Below are 12019 nucleotides of genomic sequence, written 5' to 3'. Positions count from 1 at the left end.
CCATTCAGAGACTCAAATTTACACCCCATCATTTGGTCAAGAAATCCGCTGGAATAGAGTAACACACTAAAAAAGAAAGTGCCGTTTGAGCTACACGCGACTCACATGTACCAAAGTAGAAGTTGGCGAGGGGGCGATGGTCAAGATAGGCTTTGTGAGGAGAGAGAGACGAGTGCGTCGGCAAGCTACCGTCTCCCCTTCACTTACGCGCTTTGTCTGCCTCTGGAGTGAGGATACCCTTGCTGGTGCATTCCTTCGACCCAGCGAGAACGGCAAACGTTTCGCCAATCGATGCGTAAGGCGCTACATTTCGAAGCACCCCGCCCGATGCACCCAACGTACCAACACCTCTCAGGAACAATGGTAAGTGTTGTTGCCATAAGTCATGAGCAATAATTGAAACTTTACCGGAAGGCAACTTATCAGTCGCTTCACGTATGCCATGGCAAAAGTCTTCTACAGGGCAAAATGAAAGGAGAAGGTTTTTCTTGGTCCTTCATTTCTTTACAGAGGGTCGCGCAGCCATCCGGAAAGGGAAAATGCCATGTGTCTTCTAACGCTCATATCTCAGCCTCCCGAATCTGGTTAGGTAACGGTGCCGTAAAATATACCAATCATCTTAATGTGCATTGCTGTGGGAGCGTCATTTGTACGCGAATTTTGTAAGTTTAGGCCGTTGAAGAATGACCTTGCTACTGTCTGCCGAGACATGCATGTCATGCACCTATTTGCCATATGTGGTCGAGTGGACATCAACCCGCTGTACCGGGAGCATCATTTTGTGAATCTGTAAATCAACTTGCTACTCCGAGGCTACGTAGTAATCTATCTTGAACCGACGGTAGCCATGACACATTGATTCGTCGGGATTGTTTATGGAACAGCTTCTGCCCGAAAGCCGGAGTTGGGGCAACGCTTGTCGCTAAGTGGTGGACCAGAGGCTGCGTGCCCCTCGATAGTTCTTCGTCATCAATGTAGGTCAGCTCCAAGGGAGGCTCCTCTATCTCCCCGAGCTAGTATCGAAAGGCCTTGATCCATCTTAGTTTGGCACGGCCAAATTAGGTGCATTTATGAGCAATAAAAAAAAGCTCCACTGGGTCCGAAACACGGAGCAGCGTTCCTGCTGCCTAACGACTACATACGCCAGAAACTCTATTACGGTGTGTACTCACTACCACCGACTCCTTTAAATCTACAGTGGTGATATTTACCCACAAGACCATGGACAAACTTGGCGTGGAAAGCTATTCGCTTTGTTTGCCCGCTGAGCCAACTTCTTCCCAGCATGAGTCCGGTTTACTGCGCCGCGACAGAGAACTTAGCATAGCGAAGTTTTTGCGAATCTTACGATTCCGATTTTAAATTTCCAAGCACCTGTATGGCGCTGCAGCCGATTGTAACGCTAGAGGCACACCACAACAGGAAGATTCAAACACCACTAAAATCTATCATATCTGCTGTGTGCGACAAACTTCAGATCTGGAGACACTAAGTGCATGCTTCCGACAGGCAGCTATCTGACTTACACAAAGGTGACCGTAAATATCTCTTTTCTCTTTACTTGCTCATATCAAACTCCCCCACCCCTCCCCACCAAAGAAAAAAAATGTTCTCTTTGTTTTAACAAATTAGTGCAAAAGTAAAGGAATGCAATGAGATGAATTCAAGGATATAAAACAGACATCATTCAAATTTGGCAGCGAACAGGTCACCATAGCAACGTAAAACTGCCTAGTGCCCATTGACGGACATCTAAAGCAGGTTAGTCATTGCTAAGGAGTGAGCAATTTTATTGCAGTGCTTTTTGTGAACGGCGTCACGAAAGCCAGGCTTAAAAGCTTTCAAGGCATGTCTTGAAGGTGGCGCGCAGTAACTCCAATTCCTCGCTCTGAAATGGAACAGTGAAGAGATTATTGTGCATCGTGCGAGACGAGGACACCTTCATAACTAGTCCAGCTTGTATTTCTTGAAATCGTAAAACAGATGGCTACTAGATGACAAAAGGAATATATTCCCAAGTAAACACTTCAGAACTCGTAACAAGCATAACTTAAAGTCGAGACGAAGAAATGGTATTATACAAAACTTTTTTTTTTGCAAACCCAACGAAAACACATAAACACGACAGCAAAAACGTTCTTATCCGCTTTTTTTTTCGTGCCGGGTTGTGCACGGTGGGCTTAAAATACACATTATTCAGAACGTAAGATCATTGCCTTGATGCGAAATTTCGCTTCTGCAGCCCTAATCACTGCAGAAATTTTGTCAGAATTGCAGTAAACTTAGTCCCTTTTTACTAAGACCACGCGCAAATTAGTGACCACACCCATAGACCCAGAAATGGCTTTACATGCAAAGCTTTCCATGAAAAGCATTTCGATCGGAGAATTTAATCATGTAATAGTGACATACTACATTTGACGCTAGTGTTCCCGCCCACACAATTTCTTATCCAGGGATACGGGCAGCAGCAGCAGCAGCAGCAAAAAAAAAGCTCGCAGTTAAGTTCGCATGATCTGCAACATTTCCGAATGGCTCACGGAGAGCATAGTTTCATCAACACCACCACCACTAAAGAAGGGCTAGGCTGCTTTTTTGAGACTGGTTTGGAATAACTCACCGTCAGCGATCCCTTCGACCCCTTCTCCTGAAAGTATAAGATGAAAGCATTTTAGGGTGAGCATATATCTGGCCACATTGAGCACGTAAATGCACTCGATTCAGCGGTGTCTGCTTTAACGAAACTGGCGGAGAAAGAAGTCGATTTGTGTACTGTTCGTGCCATACTGTATTGATGAGCTTTTTAGTCTTCTGTCTTCGTCGGACCAGGTTAGTTCCCTGGTACTGTTATTTCTTACCCTATTATGCTGGGCCGCAATTTGTCTCGGGACTGCATACCGAAGTGGTTGGAAAAAAAAATGTTTTTCTCAATAAACTGTAAGTTGCGAGTCAGCGCTAGTCTTGCCTTCTTCTACTTTTATCTTTTGTCTGTTTTGCGCTCTACCATCCATTGTACATTAGCTTTGCAATAAGGTCAAGGACACTGTAGGGTGGCACACGTCGGGTACTCGCAGATTCTATGGCGCTCGAGAGACGTAATCTGGGACGCGACAGATACACACCTACGACATCGCTCGCAATAACTACTATCACTGACTCGCCCAGCTATTCATCCCTCCTTTATCATTTTCCTCACAGCGCTGTTCCGCGTGTTTTGAAAGCCTCATGGCTGACTCCGACTGACTTTATCAGCACTGCAACCGCATACGTTGTTCTCCGTGTATCCGCTTTCTCAATGTGGTTATTATGATTGGCACTAAACTCAATGCGTAGTTGGCAAAGTTAACCTCAGAGTTAACGTGAACGGACATTCTGGATAAACTGCAAAAATTCTCGAAGTTCGGTTGAGAAGCATATCACGCATGCAGCGGGCCCCAGAGGAAAGTCTCGAGGCATGAGAAGCCCGCCGCCCAGCCGCTCTATTGAAGGTGCCTTGGAATTAAGGTGTTGCCAGTCTGGCAACATAATACTACTGTGCTCCGCCCTAGGCGGTGCCTCAGTGGTTAGGCGCAGGGCTCCTGAGCTTTAGTACCCTGGTTCGAATCTGAATGTGGCGGCAGCGTTCCGGTGGAGGTGAAAGGCAGCCGTGTTCTTGCGCTCTTTCTTGTCGAAGAGAGAGAGTGAACGGCGAGAGAGCTGCCGGTCAGTTTTGAGGAAAGAAACGGCGCACTTGCGGCCTCACCTCACGTTCGACACCTCAACCTAAAAAGCGTAACGTGTTACAACTGCGTTGAACCTTCTAAATGGCTTATTGTACAAAGCTAATACAGCTTTCACTGAAAACAATATTATCAAATCATAATACAAACAAAAATTTTGAACTTGAGAAGCTAGACCCGTCTTAGTCTCATGAGTAAAGTGTGAACTGTGAAAGTTTTCTTTGTAGTTAAGGACGGCATCTGTTTCCAAGTAGCATGCCTTCTATCGCTGCAAAATATCGTATGCAGTTATCTCTTTTCGCCATTATCATGCTTACAGCGTTTATAAAACCAAACGACGAAACTTATACACCTGCATTGGTAGCAGAGAAAAATAAAAAGAAAATTGGCTTTATTGTGAGCGATGTCGTAGGTGTGTTTCTGTCGCGTTCCAGACTAGGTCTCTCGAGCACCATAGAATCTGCGGGTACCCGACGTGTACCACCCTGCAGTGTCCTTGACCTTATTGCAAAGCTTAATGTATAATGCAGATGGGCAGCTCATTTCTTTTTCATAATGTGCACGTAGAGTAGCACAATCAATCTTTTAATCAATCACGTGATTTGACCAAAATATTAATCGACAGCCAGCTTCAGTGAAAAGGGTTCTGGGGCGGTATAAAAAACGACAGGTGGGTTAGAGTTTAAAAGGGAATGGACGGCAGGCGATAAATTCAGTAGTACACAGAAAGCCAATCCACATTTTCCCACTTTCACAGAGGCTTTGAAATATACAGTGTAAGACCCTTGAAAGTAGTTCGAAGGCCTGAGAGATTGAAGCCCTGTTTCTGTCGATGTAGGCTGCGGAACAGCACTTTGCGATTCGTAAGCAGGCGCTGCAAGTCATACAGGAATACACCTACGTAGAGCAAGTAGTGACCGCAGATACGGATCACGAGAGTGAAATAAGTAGAAAAATAAGGTTGGAGTGGAGAGCATTTTCCAGCTGCTTTCAGGTCATGAATGGCAGTTTACGAATATCCCTCATGACATTACTCACTTATGGAGCAGAAACTCTGAGGCTAAAGAAAAAAAGTTAAACAAACCTCAGACAACGCAGCGAGCTATGGAAGAAAAAAATGATAGGATTAACGTTAAGGGACAAGAAGAGGGGAGAATGGTTCAGAAAACAAATGCAGGTTAATGGCATCCCAGTAGAAATCAAGAGGCATTAATGGCCTTGGGAAGGGCATGTAATGCGAAGTCTGGTAACCGACAGTTGTTGACGGTAAAGGACTGGATTCTATGAGGAGGCTAGCGAGCAGGGCGCGGCAGGGAGTTAGTGGGCCGATGAGATTAGGACATTTGCGGTAAAAAAGTCGCCACAGCTGAGACGAGACCTGGTGAGTTGGAGAGATATGCGAGAGGCCTTTGTTCTGCAGGATGTTAGGCTCATCATGTTCATAACGATGCTCCGGTTTATCACTGGCACAAAGTGTCGCGTAGAATTAATTAGTCTAGCTTGCATAACTTACTTAATGCCATAAAGCGACTACAAAAAAGAATCGTTATGAATTGCGAGAATTAGTTCGCAACTCCGAAATAACGTCCGTAACATTTTTGAACCACTTATGAAAATCGAATTTCAGCGCTAAGAATTAGAAAGATTTCCTGTTCTACGAGTAGTGCAAGCAATCGATGCTTCCCTTCCTTAATAATCTGCTGTCTTTACCAATACTCAATAATATGCCCGCGTCTAACTGTCAGTTAAATTTGCACATCTGAAATATTATATTAGATGAAAGAATAATATAAATTTATGGTGGTGCAATCTGTGTTATATTTCTTGTGTAGAATTGAAAGCTGCACGGAACATCTAGTTGACTTTTCAACTGCTTATACTTGTTAATGAACTATATTTTGTGGTTAGAAGCGGCTAACCTGCATATAATGTTCGATACCGCTTTGAAGCGACCGCTAGTTATTATAAGCCTAATAGCACTGCATTTATTTTGCTGGTATGTCTTAAAATTTGTTTTCATGACTGACGAATTTGTTGAAGCTCCACGCTCTTTCTCTGAGTCATCAAGACTGCACACCTGAGGTCTCCTCAAAAAAGAATTAATATACTTAGTTCTTCTAGCACGCGCCCAGCCCCTTACTTAGTTATATTTCGTGAAAAATGTGCTTGATCCACTCGTGTGGTGCGCATAATGGGAACTGTAGTTTTTGTTTTTTGTTTGCAAAAGATGTCGTTATGATGCCTATCTGGTTGTTCTTTTTTATACTCTGCGCTATTGGCTGTTCATTTCTTTTGAAGTTTTGTCGGAAGTTTTTTCTTTGTTTCGTGAGCCTCATTTATATATTGATATAAATATATTTACTGCTGTATTTTGCGCTCCTCCATTCGTAAAGTAGCCCACTCCCCCCTCTAATGCTCCCGGGCTTTCAGAGTAATGAAACAAATAAATATAGTTCTGATGGTGGGCGAAACTCACCAAATCACCGTTGTGTTCCGCGCACACCTTCTTGACTCCGCATACGAAGTCCTTGCAGTTCATTTCTTTCACCAAGGCGTCCAGCTTGGTCTGAGTCTGTCCACATAACAAATAACAACAGTAATACTGAGCGCAACGACCGCCGCATCGGCATGTATAGCACCAACAAATCAGCGACGGAATATACTGCGCGCTATCGTTGTTGACTGAAACAAAATTCTCTCAGCCAGTTCACCACATACGATGCACTTCGTTCCAGCCTGTAAGCTCTTACGACACAAATACATTTTGCGCGTGTGGTCGGAAGATATGGACTCATAACCGCTCTGTAATATACTGCTGACGGGAGAAAGACTCCGTACCGTCGAGATAAAGCTATTTCTCTCTCTCTCTCATTACTGTTCTGTGATATAGCACTGACAGCAGCAGAGGTAAAGTGCGCACGACTTTGCGGCAAATAACCACGGTACTGCGGAGGCCTTCAGCTGGCTGCAACCAAAAAAAATGCTTTCTCTCGCTTATAGGGACGCTCTAGCCGCGCATACACAAGAGTTAAACGCGGGGTATTGCTAATTTTGCTGATGCATGCTATTACAATGCATTGTAATAAAGTGTGTACGCGTAGCACGCAGAGTTACATATATGTTGTTCCTTAGATTCACCTATTCAACAACCAGCTTCGGTATCGAGCCTTTTGTTGATGTGCTTTCCGTAGTTACGTCCTCGCGCTTTGCCCGACCTAATCGTCAGCCTCTTTTTTGTTACATTGTCAGCCATTAATTTGGTTCTGTGCGGCCAGCTGCTAATTTACACAGCAGTGAATGCAAGGAGCTAACCAATCAGTATGATACTTGCGAATGAAATCTGCTGGATGATTTGAAAATTTTGTGTCTTTATTCTCTGCACAAAGCTCTTAAATGACGCGCGCAACTGATCATTGCTGCACAAGTTACATGCTCTTTCGGAACTTCCGCCTGTAGGTCGCCATAGAAGACGGGAAGTTAATGTTGAAAGATACAAAGTGTATGTTAACAGAGGTGGAATTAAAGGCGAAGCGTTCGTTACGTGCACGGCCTGTCGCTATGTGGAACGTATTGCGACAAAAATTGAGGCCTAAGCGACCCTGGTCGTAGTTTCGTCACGTGCGTTGGTCGGGAAAACAGCTACCTAAATTTGTACGCAAGACTTCGTAATGGATAGTGAAATTACTCCGCGACATCTTTATTAGCGACACTATAAGCTATGGCGGCGGTCAGTGCGTCGCTGTGCGGCCACATGCTCAGCACGTGAGCGCTTTAGCATGTAAGCTCTTGCAACAAGCAGCGTCTTTGCCAAAAGTAACCAAACAATGCGCATTGCTTCTCAGCCGCATAGTGGAATATTTATGGAAGCCGTCATACCCAACAATTATAGACAAAAGCATTTTTGAACAGGAAAATATTTATTAGCGCAACTTTTCAAATATTGCAAGATTTCACTATTGGTCAAATGTTTAGGGGAAGGCCGCAAGGTAGAGTGAGTTTGTAATAAGGGAGTAATTACTCACTGTCCTCCACCCAAGCGCAGCCCTACGGCTGCATAGGAAAGCTATGCAGCTTTTTCAGAAACTTCGCGGTTAAAGAAAAATTTGTCCTGGTCTGGGGTTCGAACCCGGGACCACCGGTTCATCGGAGCAGTCGCACTACCAACTCAGCTGACCGGGACGGCAAGCTTATGGTACGGAGAAGGCTTGGGGCTTCCCCTAAACATTTGACCAGCACTGCCCCCACTTCCAGTTATTAATCTTTTAACGCTCCACTCGGCAGGCTTGCATTTTTTTTTGCTATTGTAAAAAGCATCCCCATGGTTTTTTTATGGCAGTCGCCCGCATCAAGCAGTTAATACTTGATGCGAGCGATAGACACAGTATAAATAAAGATTTTGCTGCGTTGGAAGTGTGGACCACTTCAATATTTCTATACCAGTAACTTACAGTTCTTTAATTTTAAAAACTTTTTCCACGTATGTTGGAGATGAAAGGTCACAATGTATACATGAAGGAGGACAAGGGTTATCCTTGCCTTGCACAGGTTTAGAGCTAAAGGGTCAGCATAAGAGTTCCAAAGACTCTGCGCGCACTGCAGGCAAACAAACAACTACGAGAAAGAGATGTATATTCCTACAGTTTTGCTCTAAGCTAAAGTGAATTATTAAGCGCCAACAAATCTCTCCTTCGCAATGCCATTGGCCAAGCTTTTAAGGTATATTTTGTGACTTCAAAACTTAATGGTTAAGCTTGCGTTTTTGGAACTATATCAATTAACTAGGCCAATTTAATACTGAAGCCGAAGGTTTGAAAAGCACGTACCCTTGCCTGGGTCATTCCTGTCACACAAGTCAGCACTTCTTGGAGGCGATTGTCGTCCAACTCTGGAAGGTCAAGGACATAAACAGCATGTTGAAGAAGGTCGAAGCTAGAAACAAATCCTTCGGGCTCTCCCCTGTGCAGCGAAAGTTTGGCACTCTGTGCTAGGACATGATTCGTAAATCCTGCGCACCGCTCGGGCACCAAATAAGACGCAAAGCTAATCAAGAGAAGCACCTCACGTAGATGCAGTCGTGTAATTCTTTGTTAGTGAAGCACACCGCTATTAAAATCCTGAACTGGAGAGAAAACCTCGAGGCATAATGCTACACCTGATAAATAAGCTGTTGTGCGCCCTGACGGCGTGATCCATCCTATGGCACTTGTGATGCGCAACATCGAAACGGATCGAAGAGGTTTGGATGCATCTAATTTGGTCTGTATCGGAATTAAGTGCGCATTGAAGTTTTCACTAGCGTACAGCCATCGATGGCGTTCGTTATGCTGGGAGAAGAATAACGTGCACACGACCTCGTCGGGAGAGGTATATCTTAAAAACAGGATTAAAGTTCCTCGGGAGCCCATCGGACCATCCTATATAAAAGCAGGGCAGGGATAATATCACTGTTCAATTCCAATTCAACCCATGTTTGCCATCCGTGAGTGATCGACGTGCCCCCGGGATGAACCAGCCGGCACGGAGGACTATATAGGAAAGGAACAGATTAGAATTAAAATACTTTATACAGTATCAGTCCAAGGGACCCAAGGGGCCGCACATTGGCATAAATCGTTTTTTTTATCTTCTTCCGTCTTTTCACCCCTTATGTTTTACATCTGCTGTCTATCGCATCACGGCTGATAGTAGCAAGGAATGCCAAGCGCCGGCGCAGGTATCCCACGCGGCGGTGACCAGTGGTGTGGAAGCCGAAAAAAACCCGAGGAAAGAATTGCAATAAAACGCGGGCCAATGTGGAGCATATTAGACAGATATTCAAATGAATTGCTTGGGAAATTTCTCACAGTGGCCACCTAGGAAAGAGGTATAGCATTCTTTTTTTTAATGCTGAGTCTCACATGCAGCACAAGACAATCGCGACGTCAGAGTGTGCAATCGTTTTTCAAGGAACCAGCACGTCAAAATAACTTGAGTGCTACAATGTGCACGGGCATAGAACGCAGCAAAGGTCTCACAACTGCTGGTAGAAACCTTGAATCGTGAAGATACATCGAACTTAGAGCTAGCTGCTAGTTCTGTTCTCGGAAATAGGTGTTCACATCGTCGACCTTCTCGGCATTGTCGGGCAGTAACTGCTGCTGAAACCGGTCTTTGCTAAGCGAATGTCACCGCTAACGGGGGAGCCACATTAGCAGTTGCTTAGCAGCAATTTATCAGCTTAGTTAGCAGTAGCAGTTGCGGATTTATTTGTGCCCACTCGAGTCCTACACTCGGTGCCTCTGGGGTCACGCGCCTAAATCATTGCATTAGACGCCATTGGAGCTGAACCAGTGTACCACGCTCTTTAGTGTTCCCTATTCCGCTGCCTGTAAACGTGAGCAAGAGAAAATAAAAAAAAACAAGACCCAATGAAGGGAAGAGAAACGCGTTAGGTGACTAGCAGACGACTGGTCTTACATTTTGCAGTTATTTTACTTTTTAAATAGCTACAATGTATCAAAGAAATTTTAATTCGCAACCTTAACAATTTATTTACCGCCCCAAAGCACAAACCGTGCAGTTGTCGGTGGCGCCCGAGTGTGTCTTTCATTTCTTCTGTCTCTTCTTTTAGTGCTGCTTCTTTCTTCAAGCTACGCTGTCCAGTTCTGATGGTGGCATGACCCATTAAGAGCTTTTGAACGCACCACTGAGGAGAGCAACATACCTGAAATTTAATAAAACGTCTGCAATACTAGTTTTGCAGGTTACAACTCTTCCAACAGTACCAAGGTCACATTTAATAAAATGCCTACAACTGTCGTTATAGAGCTTCTAAAGGTTACTACAGTTATAGCGAGGCTACAGGTGTGCAAATTAACAATCGCCAAAAAGTCCACAAACTCTCTGCTTAAGCTAACCGTTTACAACTTCCCTCTTAAACTGCAGCTTAGCAACCCTGCCTAGGAGCTCTGGTGTCGGCCGCTTGAAAACCGTACGAAGCGATCAGATTTGAGACAGCAATGCTGTTCGAACTTACATTTCATTCTGCGCTAGTGCAATAGGAGCAGGGAGGTGACCACACTTACTGCACGTTTCGGACTCGTGGGCGACGCAGTCCAAGAAGGCGACCAGAGCCAGGACTAGGATGATAGCGGACGTCTTCATGACTACGGCTGCTGAATTCTGCCGGGTCCGGAGTCAGAAGCGAATCTCCTTCTGTGTTTCGACGGCGCGGCTGCGCGTTTTTATGGCCGCGGCAGCACCCCCTCTCCCATCCCAAGAACCTCTATTGTCAGGCAGATAAAAACAACCAGAGATAAAAATTTCATGCGGTACACAAGATTGCGCCGGAATCTGAAGAGACACAGCATTCTTGCTATCGCTTCTGCTCGGAAACGTGCGAAACTGCAAGGTTAGAGAGAAGTACGTGCCTAAACTTGAGACAGGCGTATTCTTCGCGGAACCCCTCCTCTTGTATTTCTTCTCTTCCTTTCATTTCGGTGTCTGCTGTTCGTGAAAAATGAGCCCTATGCGAAGGGTAGACGCGGTGACCTTGAGGGGAAAATCGTGCTGTCACTGAGCGACGGCGTTCCGCAGTCGATGCAGGTTGAAACCTTAGCAGGGAATGAGCATCAGGGACATGGTGATGCGATGAAAGGCACGTCCTCTCGTATAAATAATACGACACTTGAGTGCGAGGAGCCGGGTAGTTCGTTATTCAGTTTGAGATAGCTGCGGTTTTTTTTTTTTTGATCGAAGCCTCTTAACGTGAGTAATTGTGAAGGACGGCGGTACGTCGGTGAAAATCGAGACCTGTCTTAGCCGGTAAATTATCCGTGCTTAAAAGCTAGCCTATTGCGAACGAACTGGAGTGGACTTTTCTTCTCTGTGTTTTTCTGACTTGCGTAGTTAGGGAGTTCACGGGCAGCAATGAATACTTTAAGCTGTACTGAATTTAGCGTAAATATTTAAATACTGCACAAATGCCTTATTTTGCGTTCTTCCAGCTGAAGATACTCCCATGTTTCCTAGTAGGAATCCTTTGTCAACGAGCGCGTTTGCTGGGAGACGAAGTTGAGTTCCATTTTAAAAGGGTGAGATGTTGGGCTAATTGGTTTTCTGACAAAGCAACCTGGGTAACGTAGTTTCAGCGATGTGCCGGACAAGACATCTTGTATTCTACCTCAGGAAATGCATTACACCGCTGGAAGTACGTGGTCCCATCTATGCTACGTTCGCGATATTTTGCTGATTAGTGAAGCGCTACTAAATCCGGAAAACTTCCTTCCCTTTCACACCACTAAGCTAGGCATTGCAACCGC

At 44.9% G+C, this 12019-nt stretch overlaps 1 protein-coding gene across 1 annotated transcript; it reads right to left on the bottom strand.

Annotated features, from left to right (window-relative positions):
• Positions 1–1692: 1692 nt before the first annotated feature.
• Positions 1693–10939, bottom strand: LOC144115861 (antimicrobial peptide microplusin-like). The gene is made up of 5 exons (XM_077650411.1): positions 10784–10939; positions 8543–8604; positions 6196–6291; positions 2621–2647; positions 1693–1888 (listed from the first exon to the last, which is right to left on the bottom strand). Exons 1-5 carry the CDS (start codon positions 10860–10862, stop codon positions 1832–1834), a joined length of 321 nt encoding a protein of 106 aa, XP_077506537.1. The 5' UTR covers positions 10863–10939; the 3' UTR covers positions 1693–1831.
• Between the last annotated feature and the right edge of the window lie 1080 nt (positions 10940–12019).

This window comes from Amblyomma americanum, chromosome 1 (assembly GCF_052857255.1).
Source record: "Amblyomma americanum isolate KBUSLIRL-KWMA chromosome 1, ASM5285725v1, whole genome shotgun sequence".
Lineage (NCBI taxonomy): Eukaryota > Metazoa > Arthropoda > Arachnida > Ixodida > Ixodidae > Amblyomma > Amblyomma americanum.
This window is presented reverse-complemented; position numbering and strand designations above follow the sequence as displayed.